The sequence below is a fragment of the Vicia villosa genome, unplaced genomic scaffold (genome assembly GCF_029867415.1).
Source record: "Vicia villosa cultivar HV-30 ecotype Madison, WI unplaced genomic scaffold, Vvil1.0 ctg.000077F_1_1, whole genome shotgun sequence".
Classification (NCBI taxonomy): Eukaryota; Viridiplantae; Streptophyta; class Magnoliopsida; order Fabales; family Fabaceae; genus Vicia; species Vicia villosa.
The window spans coordinates 1051520-1064180 of NW_026705001.1; the positions used below are offsets into that span (position 1 = coordinate 1051520).

Here is a 12661-nt window from a genome sequence, read left to right on the forward strand (position 1 = left end):
AAATCAAACTGTTGTGTTTGGTTAGTGAAACGAACCATATAGCACAAACTATTTTAAAATCAAATCAAATAACAGATGAATTGAAACAAGAAATGATAAATGCTAAAGTTAATTTTAAATTTTTTTAATAAAAAAAATATATAAGTTCGATTTTTTAATAAATGATCTGGTTTGAAAAAAAATACTCTTCAAATGGTTTGATATGGTTTTAAGTAAATTAAAACAGTTTGGTTCAAATGATTTTTTTTAATACAATGATTCAGTTTGATTTTCCGACTGAGATGTAACCTAAACCGTCTAAAAAAATAAATCAAAAATTAATTTGTTTTCTTTAAATATAACTATTTAGTGTAATTCCATGTAATTTCAAAATATATTAGAAATAACAACGACAGAGACATCAAGCAAAGAATTAAATAATTAATCACGCATGGCAGAAATATTAACTAACTTTTTTAAAATAGATCAACCCATTGTAAGAAGAATAAAAAAAAGACTTAAAAGAATATGTTGAAGAGTGTGTAAAAATGTGTTATTAGAATTTTTATTTATAATTTATTAGTTAAAAAATGAAACAGAATGCAAATTATCCATAGAACTTAACAGCGCCGTAACATGAGCTACGCAAACTCTACCTCGCTCAATCCTACTACTGACTCGGGTCTTTGCTAATTTATAGCCACACATACTCTTTGTCACTAATAATCACAAAAGAGTATCATATAAACACATGAAAAAACAACACAAAGAAATCAATAGTAACTTGGTGTTGAATCTGATAGGAAAAAAAAGTACAACAAAATGAGTTTCTCAAAAGCTTCTTGCAGTTTTCTTAGGATCTACCTCATTATAGTTTCTTGTGTTGCATTTCATTGCAATGCTGCTGACCAAATTTCAACTCTATTTGTAAATGCTTCTCATGGATCTGGAAGGCCTATTCCTAACACTCTTTTTGGAATATTTTTTGAGGTTGACAATCATTATGGTGCTAGATTACCACAATCCTTCAACCGAAAAAAATCGACATTGTTTTGTAATATTATAAAAATATCAAATTTAGAAATTTTTATTTATTTTGCAGGAGATCAATCATGCCGGTACTGGGGGATTGTGGGCGGAACTTGTGAACAATAGAGGTTATTAGTTTCTATTTTCTCGAAAACTTCTAAATATGTAACACACTAGAATTTCTTTTTCTTGGAGAGCAAGTAACCTATAAATTACAGCAACGGCATATACCATCATGTTGTTGGTTAGTGTTCAAATATGAATTTGTGTTTCAGGATTTGAAGCCGGGGGAACGCGATTTCTGTCGAATATTGATCCTTGGACCATAGTTGGAACGGAATCATCAATTCTAGTACAAACTGAGCTTAATTCTTGTTTTGAACGCAATAAGGTTGCTTTGAGAATTGATGTGTTGTGTGATAAGTGTCCTTCTCATGGTGTTGGAATCTCTAACCCAGGTTTTTGGGGCATGGTGAGTATAACAACAAAAAACGAAACTGACACTGACACGTAAACTCAATACTAATAATACACACTTTCTTAATTGACGATGAAATGTTGTTTCAGAATATTGTGAAAGGGAAGAAATACAAGGTAGTGTTCTTTGTTCGTTCAATAGGAGCACTAGATATGACGGTATCATTCAGAAAAGCACAAGGTGGAGAAATATTGGCTTCTAGCAATGTCAAGTGAGCTCCATGTTGTAAATCCTATTCCTAGCTAGAGAGACTATATTTTAGAATGGTGATAATAGAAATAATTGATGATGTTGCAGAGGTTCTGCATTAGAGGTTTCAGAGTGGAAAAGGATGGAAACAACATTAGTAGCAACTGCATCATGTTCTAATTCAAATCTTGTCTTAACAACAACTCAAAAAGGGAAGCTATGGTTGGATCAAATATCGGCTATGCCCGTCGACACATTTAAGGTCTATTATAATCTTTCTTCGACGGTTACACTTTTCTAACTATAAACTCCCGGTTACACTTTTCTAACTATAAACTCCATATCAACAGACAATAATAATCTCATGTCTGTGACATAAATCTTCAAATTTGTGTTGGTATAGGGACATGGTTTCAGAAGTGACTTGGTTGACATGCTCTTACAGTTGAAACCAGCTTTTCTTAGATTTCCAGGTACACATGCATAGAATGAAAAATGAGGAATATATTTATTTTGGCCAAAAAAATAAATCGCCCACCGTGGGGCTCGAACCCACGACCACAAGGTTAAGAGCCTTGCGCTCTACCAACTGAGCTAGACGGGCTTGTTGGTAGAGTGTCTAAGTTTAGATTAAAAACAATTTCATAATTTCGAAAACCAATAATGCAATTTGTTGTTTTGCAAGAGGTGGTTGTTTTGTTGAAGGAAAAACATTGAGCAATGCATTTAGGTGGAAAGATAGTGTTGGACCATGGGAACAAAGACCTGGACACTTTGGTGATGTTTGGAATTATTGGACAGATGATGCATTTGGTTATTTTGAGGGTCTTCAAGTAGGTCTCATACTTATTCACATTTTTGTTTCTCTTATAAGATTCAATCATGATAAATAAACCATTTTTCTCTTGCAGCTAGCAGAGGACATTGGTGCAGCACCAGTGTGGGTCTTCAACAACGGTATATTTCGCATTTATTGCTATAAACTATAAAATATAGCTTTTCGGTCACAATTTCTCTAATATAAGGTTCATTGTCAAATTTGTATACAGGTATAAGCCATACTGATGAAATTGATACAAGTGTCATTGGACCTTTTGTGCAAGTACATTTTTCTTCCTCTTCTATGTATCTATCACATCCATGTTGATTTGATGTTGCTTTTTCTCTTGTTTTTGAAACAATGTTACTATAATTTGTAGGAAGCACTTGATGGTATTGAGTTTGCTAGAGGTAAAGCCACCTCAACATGGGGATCCGTTAGAGCATCTATGGGACATCCACAACCTTTTAACCTAAAATATGTCGGTGTTGGAAATGAAGATTGTGGGAAAAAAAATTACCATGGTATGTACTATGCTTTCTCTTTTCCTCTTATTTGCACACAGCACTGTCAAAATTTAATTTGATTTTTTGAATGAGCTTTGTTTTGTTGATTAGGAAATTACCTAGCCTTCTACAACGCTATACGGCGTGTTTATCCAGATATTCAAATCATTTCAAATTGTGACGCTTCTCTCAGGCCATTAGACCATCCGGCTGATTTGTATGATTATCACGTAAATATCCTCTCCCTTAGTTTCATTTTCTTTGGTAAATAATATATTTGTAATTTGTTTTCTGATTTTGGTTCTTATTTTCTTACCAGACTTATCCTCTTGATGCGCGAAATATGTTTAGTAATGCTCATGTTTTTGATAAGACACCACGCAATGGACCAAAGGTTTCGTATTAATTCTCATTTAACTCTTTTTTTGTATCAAAATATTTTCTTATAATCAATCTTGTGTGATAATTTGGCATGATTGGAAATTTGGAATGTGTTGTAGGCTTTTGTGAGTGAGTATGCTCTAATTGGAGAGAAACAAGCTAAGCATGGAACTCTTTTGGGAGCTGTGTCTGAAGCTGGATTCCTTATTGGATTAGAAAGAAACAGGTAAGATTAAACCTTTATATTGCATTGCGAGATCTTATTGCAAATATTTTAGTGGAAGAGCGAGAGCGGATTCTAGTGTATTGGATCCTTGTACCGAAAGTTTTTCTGACAGTATAGTCAGGATGCATGTTCGGTCGGTTCTAACAGTAAAGTTATGTACTATTTCATACTCACCATTAAAATTTTCTGTTTTTGACGCAGTGATCATGTTGTAATGGCAAGCTATGCACCACTTTTTGTAAATGCACATGACAGAATGTATGTATTTCTATTTCATCTTAAGTTGGTAGAATAAGTTCCATGTTACATTCATTGATGAAGTAATTGAAAATGTTTAGTATAAACATTAGCAACGTTGAGATGTGGAATTTTGTAGGTGGAACCCAGATGCAATTGTTTTTGACAATAATCAAGCTTATGGAACTCCTAGCTATTGGGTGCAGTATATGTTTAGAGAGTCAAATGGAGCAACATTTCTCAACTCAAAACTTCATAATACTGATCTCAACTCAGTGGCTGCATCTGCAATTCTTTGCCATAATCCTCTAAATAATAGTACTTACTTAAAAATAAAGGTACATGAGCAAACTAGTATACCTTTTGTATATTTTGATCTTAGAGTTAGAGTTTGTTTAGACCTCTGTAGCACCGTGACACAAACACGACACAGACACTTATGGGATAAGATAATAAGAGTTTATGCATTTGATTCTTCAGGTTGCCAACATAGGGAACAACAAAGTGAATCTCAAGATTTCTCTCGAGGGATTCGGGAGTAAGATTCAAACTGCGTCAACAAAGACTGTACTCACATCTAGAAATGCATTTGATGAGAATAGCTTCTTAGACCCAAAAAAGGTTCATCATTTATTTCCTTTGATATCAACTTGTAACATACATAAGACTAGTGTATATCATGTATCTAATATTGAGTTTGTTTTTGTATGCAGATAACACCACAACAAAGTCAACTTAAGAGTCCTTCTAATGAGATGATTGTCATAATTCCTCCAGTTTCATTAACAGTATTTGATATGATAAGATAATATTCATAATAATGGTATATAGTGTTCAGATACTAGTTGTACCTAGAGAAAAATGATACCCTTGAGATGAAAATAAAAGAGAATGAGGGTTGAATCAACAAAGATAGCAGAATAACAAAAAGATAAGGACATGTGGCAATGGATTCAAGTGACAAGACAAGGGAAGTTTGTAAGGATAATGAGGCGAAGAAGCTCTCAACACAGAAGCTCAAGAGAAATAACCAGAAAATGTGATATTAAAAGGGTTGGGAAAGAAAATGTGTGGAATTTGTAATTGATGGGAAAAATGAAATGTTCATAGCATATACAGTGAATTTAAATGATACTGCTTCAGGTTTATCTACACGGATAACAAGTTTTGCTATCTACTATTTAATTTGATGATTGCAAAAGATAATATCCATTACGCACAAGGAAATTCAATGTTAAAACACGAAGTTAGAACCACTCAATTAGCCCACAAGGTTAAATCGATATTGCTTAATAAAAAAGCATATATTAATAATTAGTATATATATTTTTGAAAAAACGGTATTTATTAATGTAAAGTATGAAGACACAGTCAATAAAGGTTGATCATTGAGCCTTGAGGCATCTCATAAAAAAATAAGCAAGGCACAAGATGTCTCAAAATACTAAACACAATTAGAATTTTGCATTCAATCCAAAAATGTAACGTACCGTAATATAATATTGAATTTTCACATAATATCATGAGCTCTCGTTCGAGGGTCACGTTTCCGCATATAAAACTCTAGCTGCTTTTACTGTGTCTCTTTTTGCTGTTTAGCTGCCACTTTCACTGTTCTCGTTTTGCCATCTTAATTATAATCACTTTTAACAAAAACCAAAGTCACTATTAATGTGAGTGCATTGTTCATACAACCACACCTATCCTTGGTCCCTTTCTTATCTCACAGCCTATAACACCAACATTGTGTTGGAAGAACATGTTAGAAGTTGTAATTCAATATTTTATAAAAAAGTTAGTATTCGATTGTGTCGCAGTAGCTAGTCGAAAAAGTAGGAAAAAGTCAGCTAAATACAATATTTAGTTATTGTGTCGAAACCAAAATAAAACTTTGTATATTTTGGGTTTGAGTTCTATATTTCGGACTTGGGCCTTGATCGCCTATAAATAGACATGACTTTGTATAGTTTTAATAGAGAAAACAATAATTTTCATAATACAATTTTTACAATTACTAATTTTTCTCTCTTCTTCTTCTTCTCTCATCTTTCTTGAAAATCTAATTGTTCCATATGTTCCAACAAATTAGTATCAAGTAGTCCGAGTTGCGATTCATAGAGAATTTGTAATGGCAACTCAATTTCCATCGAATCTACCAGTTTCTAAAGGTGAAAACTGGAACTGTGAGTTCTAGAGATGAAGACCATCTTCAAATTTTAAGATTTTTCTGAAATCGTGAATGATGGAGTACTACCATTGGAAGAAAATGCATATGATGTTCAAAAAGTTGCACACAAGGATCAAAGGAAGAAAGATGGAAAAGTTCTATTCATGATTCACCAGTGTGTGGATTCTGATGTGTTCGAGAAGATAATTGAAGAAAAAATGACCAAAGGAGCGTGAGACAAGTTAAAGAACTTGTAATATGGAGATGAAAAGCCGACAAGGGTGAAGTTGCAGACGTTGATGAAGCAATTCGAGATGGCTCAGATGAAGGAAATGAGTCAGTCTCGGAATACTTTTCATGTGTGGTGCTATTTAGAACCAGGTGAAGGTGTGTGGTGAATCAATGAATGATTTTCAGAAGATTGAGAAAGTGTTGAGATTTTTTACTGCAAATTTGATTACATTGTCGTGTCCATTGAAGAGTCTAAGAACCAAGATGAGATGAAGTTGAAAGAACTTTAAGCTTCATAGAGGCTCGTGACATGAGGTTGAAGCAGAGAGACTCAGAAAGGAAAAAGGTAGTTGAACATGCAATGCAAGCAAGATTTACAAATAAATCTAGAAAAGAGAAAGCAAAAACGAGAATCTTTTTTGCTAGTGATGAGAAGTCAAGCAAGAATTCAAAGAATCACTCTGATTCAACCAAGAAAGACAAGAGCAACAAGTATTCTGGGAAGAAAGTTGACGTGAAAGAGGTGCAGTGTTACAACTGTTAAGGATTTGGCCATTATGCTCGAAACTATAGAAGAAAGAAGGAAGCATGAGCGAAATATAACAATGAAGCGCAATATGCACTTGCAGAAGATAATGATTCTGATGATGTGCTACTTATGACCAACACCCAATCTAACACTGAGTAAAACAACATAGAAAAGCTGATATAAGAGATCCACCTCAAGAAGTACGCTCCATAGGGTTAAAGGACATCATACTGACGTCTACTACGACTTAAAGTAAGAAATATAAAAGCTGATACGGGAGGTCCACCTCAAGAAGTACGTGAAAGGCGACTCCTCCAACCAGGAGAAACGACGTAACCTGTGTGAGCAAGAAGATGGCAGAAGCCTGGGGCCAAGCAAATCCAAATAAGCATCTCGGGGTGAAGGCGAGCAAACAATGCGTTATACTCTCAACATCATAGCCGAAGGAATTGCCGGGGCGGTGAGACCAGCTCCGCACATAAAACATACGTTTGCCAAGTCTCTAGCGTGGACGGCCTCTTCGAGATCGCAAGTACGACGACACCAGAAGTCGTGATTGTCTTCTTGAAATAAGACGCGTTCGACGTTCATCGTCACAACGATGACCCCATGGTTATCGCTGTCAAATGCGAATAATGGGAGATAAAAAGTCCTAATGGACCAGGGAATCTTCGTCGATATACTGTACTATGACGCTTTCGAGGAATTACTTCTTGACCCAGAGGATCCAAAGCCCTTTAGGGGATCATTGGTTGGATTCTCAGGAGAACATGTGCAGGTGAAAGGCTACCCCACCATGAGGATCACTTTCAAAGAACAAGACCATGCCAAAGAAATAAAGGTTAAGTATTTAGTCATTGACACCCTCTTCATATAATATGATCATTGGATGACCATCATTTAACTAGATGGGAGCCGCTTTGTCTACCCTATATTTATGCATGAAGTATCCACTCCCTAATGGACGAGTAGGAGTCGTTCGAAAAAGGCCAACCCAAGAATAACACCGTCCGACCAAGCTGGTGAGAGCAAGGAAGCTTCCCATCCATACTCAAAACATGATGAAGCTAGAAATTAAGAAGAAATCCCTTCTTCTTCAGAGCTGTTTATGCAGTCGTTCTGTTTTATGTTATTTATTAATGTATTTGCTTTATCAACTGTTATTTACTGAATTGACATTTTTCAATAGGCGAGTATTAAAACCCTATCAATTGTAAAATCAAGTTGTTGGTTGGGAAGCACTATTTTTCCTCTACACTTCCTGGGGGCGAGGGTTTTTAACGAGGCATCTCATCCTTGTTTTATCTATGTTTATCTCGATATGCCATATCTATGTAGGAAATTCAAGTCCATGATGGACGAACAATTATATTTACAAGATCCTCCAAAGGTGGATCCTTGTCGCCCATAGAGGCAATTATACTTTCTAGATCCCCCAATGGTGGATCCTTGTCGTCCATAACGACAATTATATTTGTTGGATCCCTCAAAAGAGGATTCTTATCGCCCATTAAGGCAATATTATTTGCTGGATTCCCTAAGGGTTGATCCTTTCCACCTATAGAGGAAATTATATTTCCTGGATCCTCATGGGTGGATCCTTGCCGCCCATAAAGGCAATTATATTTGTTGGATTCTCCATGAGAGGAACCTTGCCGCCCATGGAGGAAATTATATTTGTTGGGTCCCCAAAGGTGAATCCTTGTTGCCCATAAGGACAATTATATTTGTTGGATCCTCCAAGTGTGGATCCTTGCCATCCATAGGGGCAATTATATTTGCTGGACTCCCCCAAGGGTGGATCCTTGCCTCCCAAATAGGCAATTATATCTGCTAGATCTCCCAAGAGTGGATCCTTATCTCCCATTGAGGAAATTATATTTGTTGAATCCCCTAAGGATGGATTCTTGTCGCCCAAAGAAGCGACCATAATAGCAAGACGTCTAGGTTAAGGCAAAATAACATAATAACAAAGTCAATAAATATAAAGGCGGCCGTAAAGGAGCACCGCCATCTCAAAATAATTAAAAAAGCCCCGGGAAGCAGTAACCAGAATTACAACAAAAAATAAAAAGGGGGGGTGAGGAGTCATTCTTCATACACCATCTCCTCATTCATTACCACCTTAAAATGGTCCAAGGGACTTAAATCCAGATGGGGTTAAATGAGAACTACCCGCCTTCTCGTTTCCTCAAAGTGATGAAGAGAGGCCACTACGGCTTCGTGCGTAAGCTCAAAGACACGATCCTTCGTGTTTTTGAGAGCAATGTGGGCTTCCTCTAGCGATTAGGAAAGGCAACAGGGCGGGGCAGGGGTAGGTTTAAAGAGACCTAGACTTGCCCCCGCTTCCCAGACCCAAACTCGCCCCTATACCAGGTCGGGGCTAATAATCTGTCTCCCGCCCCACCCCTATATCTGGTCGGGGATAATAATCAGTCCCCCGTTCCTACCTAGGAAAGGAAAGGGTTTCCCCGCGCCCGCCCCACCCACATAAATTGTATTTTTTAAAATGTACATTTTTTTCAACTACAATAAAAATCAATAATTAAACTAAATAATTAATTATTTTAAGAATAATCATAATGTTTGATAATTTTTATTTAATTTTTATTTTAAAAAATTAAATAATAATTTTAATTAACATAATATTGTAAGATTAAGAAGTGTAAATAAGTAATAAAATTATTAAAAAGATAGGAAATAAATCAAATTTCATAGGCGGGGAGGAGGGGGTGCGGGGCGGGTACTAGCGTTCTCCACCCCACCTCCATAAATATAAACCGGGTTTTCTATGCCCTCGCCTCTAATTAAATTGGGGTTTCCCCATTAATTTTGGGGTGAGGGCGATTGGGATCAGATAGGGGGGGATTTATTTTCCATGCTTACTAGCGACCTCGTCAAACCCTCCACTTCTTCCTGCTGACCACACTAGGCGGCCACTCCTTTGGCGAGCACCTTCGTATCATCCTTTCTTACCTGAATCTGCCTCATTGCTACTCCATCTTTTCGGGTACGCTTGTTCAGATTTATCACCCTGGATTGCATTATATCCTGGATATCCGGACGCTTCTCCCTCAACGCTTTTCCCACAAAAAATACCTCACCAACTGGACCTTCAACAAAGTCGACAGTTAGGTAGAAAACATGGCAGTAAGTGTCTGACGATTACCCGTGAAGTTAATTGGGAATGAGAAGAAATGATCGGCGGAATCCACAACGTCAAAAGAGAAGTTTTTTTCGTAAAGAGGGTTCAGGAGAAGAATAAGTGCCCACCGACTTCTCCACACTGAGAACTGCTCCGGGTTCTCTTCCGGATCGGAAAGATCCTCTCCCATCCTCGAGGTTTAAGGGGGACGAATTTCAGTCGTCCAAGAGGTTTCACCTTGCGACATCCTTGGAGTGTCAGATGTACTACGAGAGATATAATGCATTGCCCACTGCCCAACCGCCTACATCTTCTCTAGACACTCCCTTTTTTCGTCAAGAGACACCACAACCCTCTCGCTTGCTTGTGCTAAACTGTCAAAATACGTTATACAAATGAAACACCAATAAAAAGGTATTTGTGTTACCTAAGTACTCATCCACTTTGTTGTTGTCTTCTCGGTCCCGAACGATAAAGATATTGCACTCCAAGGGGCGGCGGCACTCCAAAACCTGAATTACATCACGATCTAAATGCGGGAGGATGCTTGAATCCACCCTAACAGAGAACTTAAGATCTGGGGTCCAAGAGAAAAGGAACAAGTGCTCCCCTTCTGGTTTCACCATCACAAGAGACACATTGCCTACCCCTCTTATACGAACAAACTTGTCCTTCTAATCATCGTAAGGACTAACAAAGGGCTTTAGAAAACACACTCCTGAAAAAAGGGCGCAAAGTTAGCCAGCCGCTACTGGGAAACAACTCCGTCCCAAAAAAGTATAAAAACACTCAAACAGCAAGGGACACCCCTAGATGACGACAAACTATCTGAAAGGCTCTAAGAATGCCCCAATTATTTGGTGTAACCTGAGAAGAGGCCACATTAACAGCGATCAAAAACTCCATTTTAAAATAGGTAAATGGATGTAGAGGTAGACAGTGTCTGTATCCCTATAGGTGTCCCCATCTGCTTTCTCATCCCTTGAACAATGCTCCATGAGCACATCCTCTCTTGCCCCGTGCTCGAAAAACTAATGCCACGGCGAAATTTGTTGATCATGTATATGGTAGAGTACAATGAGACTATGTCTCGCACATGGATGAACATAGCTTTTCTCGCCATAGTAAATGAAAGTAAGAGTTTGAAGAAGTAAAAACCTAAACGCAAGAAGTTTTTGAAAAAGACGAGGGAAGAAGTGAAACACTGCTTCTGAAAATATTTAGGAAAGCCAGGGGAACGAACTCACACGTTCACCCAATAGACTCGCTTGAAAAGCGGGAAAATCTCCACGCCTTAGTGGCACGTGTAAACTCGAGAAAATGATTTGTCTTCCCGAGATTTACCATCATAAGGCACATTAAATGCTTCCCATGTTTCTCCTCCTCTAACATTCAATCTGGCCAAATTGATTGACGTTTGGGTGTCTAAAAAATATCTCCCCGTAACAAATACGTTTCCTCAAATATCATAAACGTCCATGCCACATAGGCATCTGCGAGCCTGAACACTTTCGGTTGAGGGATTCGTCTACTATTCCACCCGCCTTTCACTAAGGGACTTGCCTATGAGGGAAACACCACCCAATGAAACCATTCTCAATCATGGGGATCAACGACTTAGCGAGGGGAACGCATAAAAAAGAAAGATGATTTAAACACTTTGTCCTTTAAAGGAAAAGTCCTCGTACATGAGGGACTGTGTAGTGTTATATTTGGTAAAGACCCAAACCAAGACACCCTCGCCCAGTAGTTAGGGCGCTTAAGAGATGATTCAAAAGAGAGTCGTCCAAGAGCTTAATCCAATATGGATTAAGCTGGAAAGGGTCCCCGATAACCCCACGAGATAGGCGGTCAATAACCTCCCTTAATAAGACGAGAACAATTAAAACCATGTCCAATGAGTAAAAGCCTTAGGCCTCAGTGAACTCCTATAAATACAATATCCCTCGAGGGGACTCTCAAGTCATACACACTTAATATTTTCCAATACTACTTAGATATCACGCTCCTAGTAACCTTAACACTGTCAATCTAGTCACTCACTGCCCACCAGTAGGGTCTTACACCTCACGTGAGCTGGTCCCTTAAACATCAAAAACCATCGTATAAGGTTACTCGCCACCATGAGCTATCCCTCATCCTCAAACGTGTAATATACCTAATAGAGTCTCTAAGTCTCCTTATCTTTGTAGGGGAACACACCTGTATTTTTTGAACAGTACAATACTAAATAGTATTTTTCATGAAAAACTACTCCCTTCGTTCTAAAATGAGTCATTCATAAAATAAAATTGTCTTAAAATAAATGATCATTTTTAAATTTCAATGCAATATTAATTATTTTTTTTTCGAATTCTACTCTCTTATTAATATTATTTTAATCATTCGATGTACCTTACTAAAAGTATTATGAGAAAAAAAATGCACTGACAGTGTAAAATATTTTTATACTGTCAACCCATCAGGGACATGTATGATATATCCAATCAAGTCACACTTTTAATTTAAAAATATTAATATGACGTGACAGAATATTATAATTCTATTGGATGATGACTGATAGTGCACTCTTTAATCTCAAATATTATTATCTCTATTTTATTTTATTCAATTTTTTTAGTGTATGAAATAAATAAATAAATAAAACCGATGAAGTATAACATAATAAATGAGAAATAAAAAATAAACGAGATAAAATGAGATAATTGGAACATGCCAGAACAAAAAATCACTTCTTACCTGGG

At 37.0% G+C, this 12661-nt stretch overlaps 1 protein-coding gene and 1 non-coding gene across 2 annotated transcripts; one reads left to right on the top strand and one right to left on the bottom strand.

Moving 5' to 3' along the window:
• Positions 1–801: 801 nt before the first annotated feature.
• On the top strand, positions 802–4654 carry LOC131623663 (alpha-L-arabinofuranosidase 1-like). Its single transcript, XM_058894673.1, has 17 exons — positions 802–969; positions 1082–1136; positions 1284–1480; positions 1576–1697; positions 1784–1937; positions 2079–2148; positions 2363–2508; positions 2587–2632; positions 2725–2777; positions 2875–3019; positions 3113–3231; positions 3321–3395; positions 3502–3608; positions 3810–3866; positions 3985–4183; positions 4326–4466; positions 4559–4654. The coding sequence occupies exons 1-17, from the start codon at positions 802–804 to the stop codon at positions 4652–4654; spliced, it is 1950 nt and encodes a 649-aa protein (XP_058750656.1).
• TRNAK-CUU (transfer RNA lysine (anticodon CUU)) lies at positions 2207–2279 on the bottom strand. Its single transcript has one exon. It is a non-coding gene; the product is annotated as a tRNA-Lys (tRNA).
• Positions 4655–12661: the final 8007 nt, after the last annotated feature.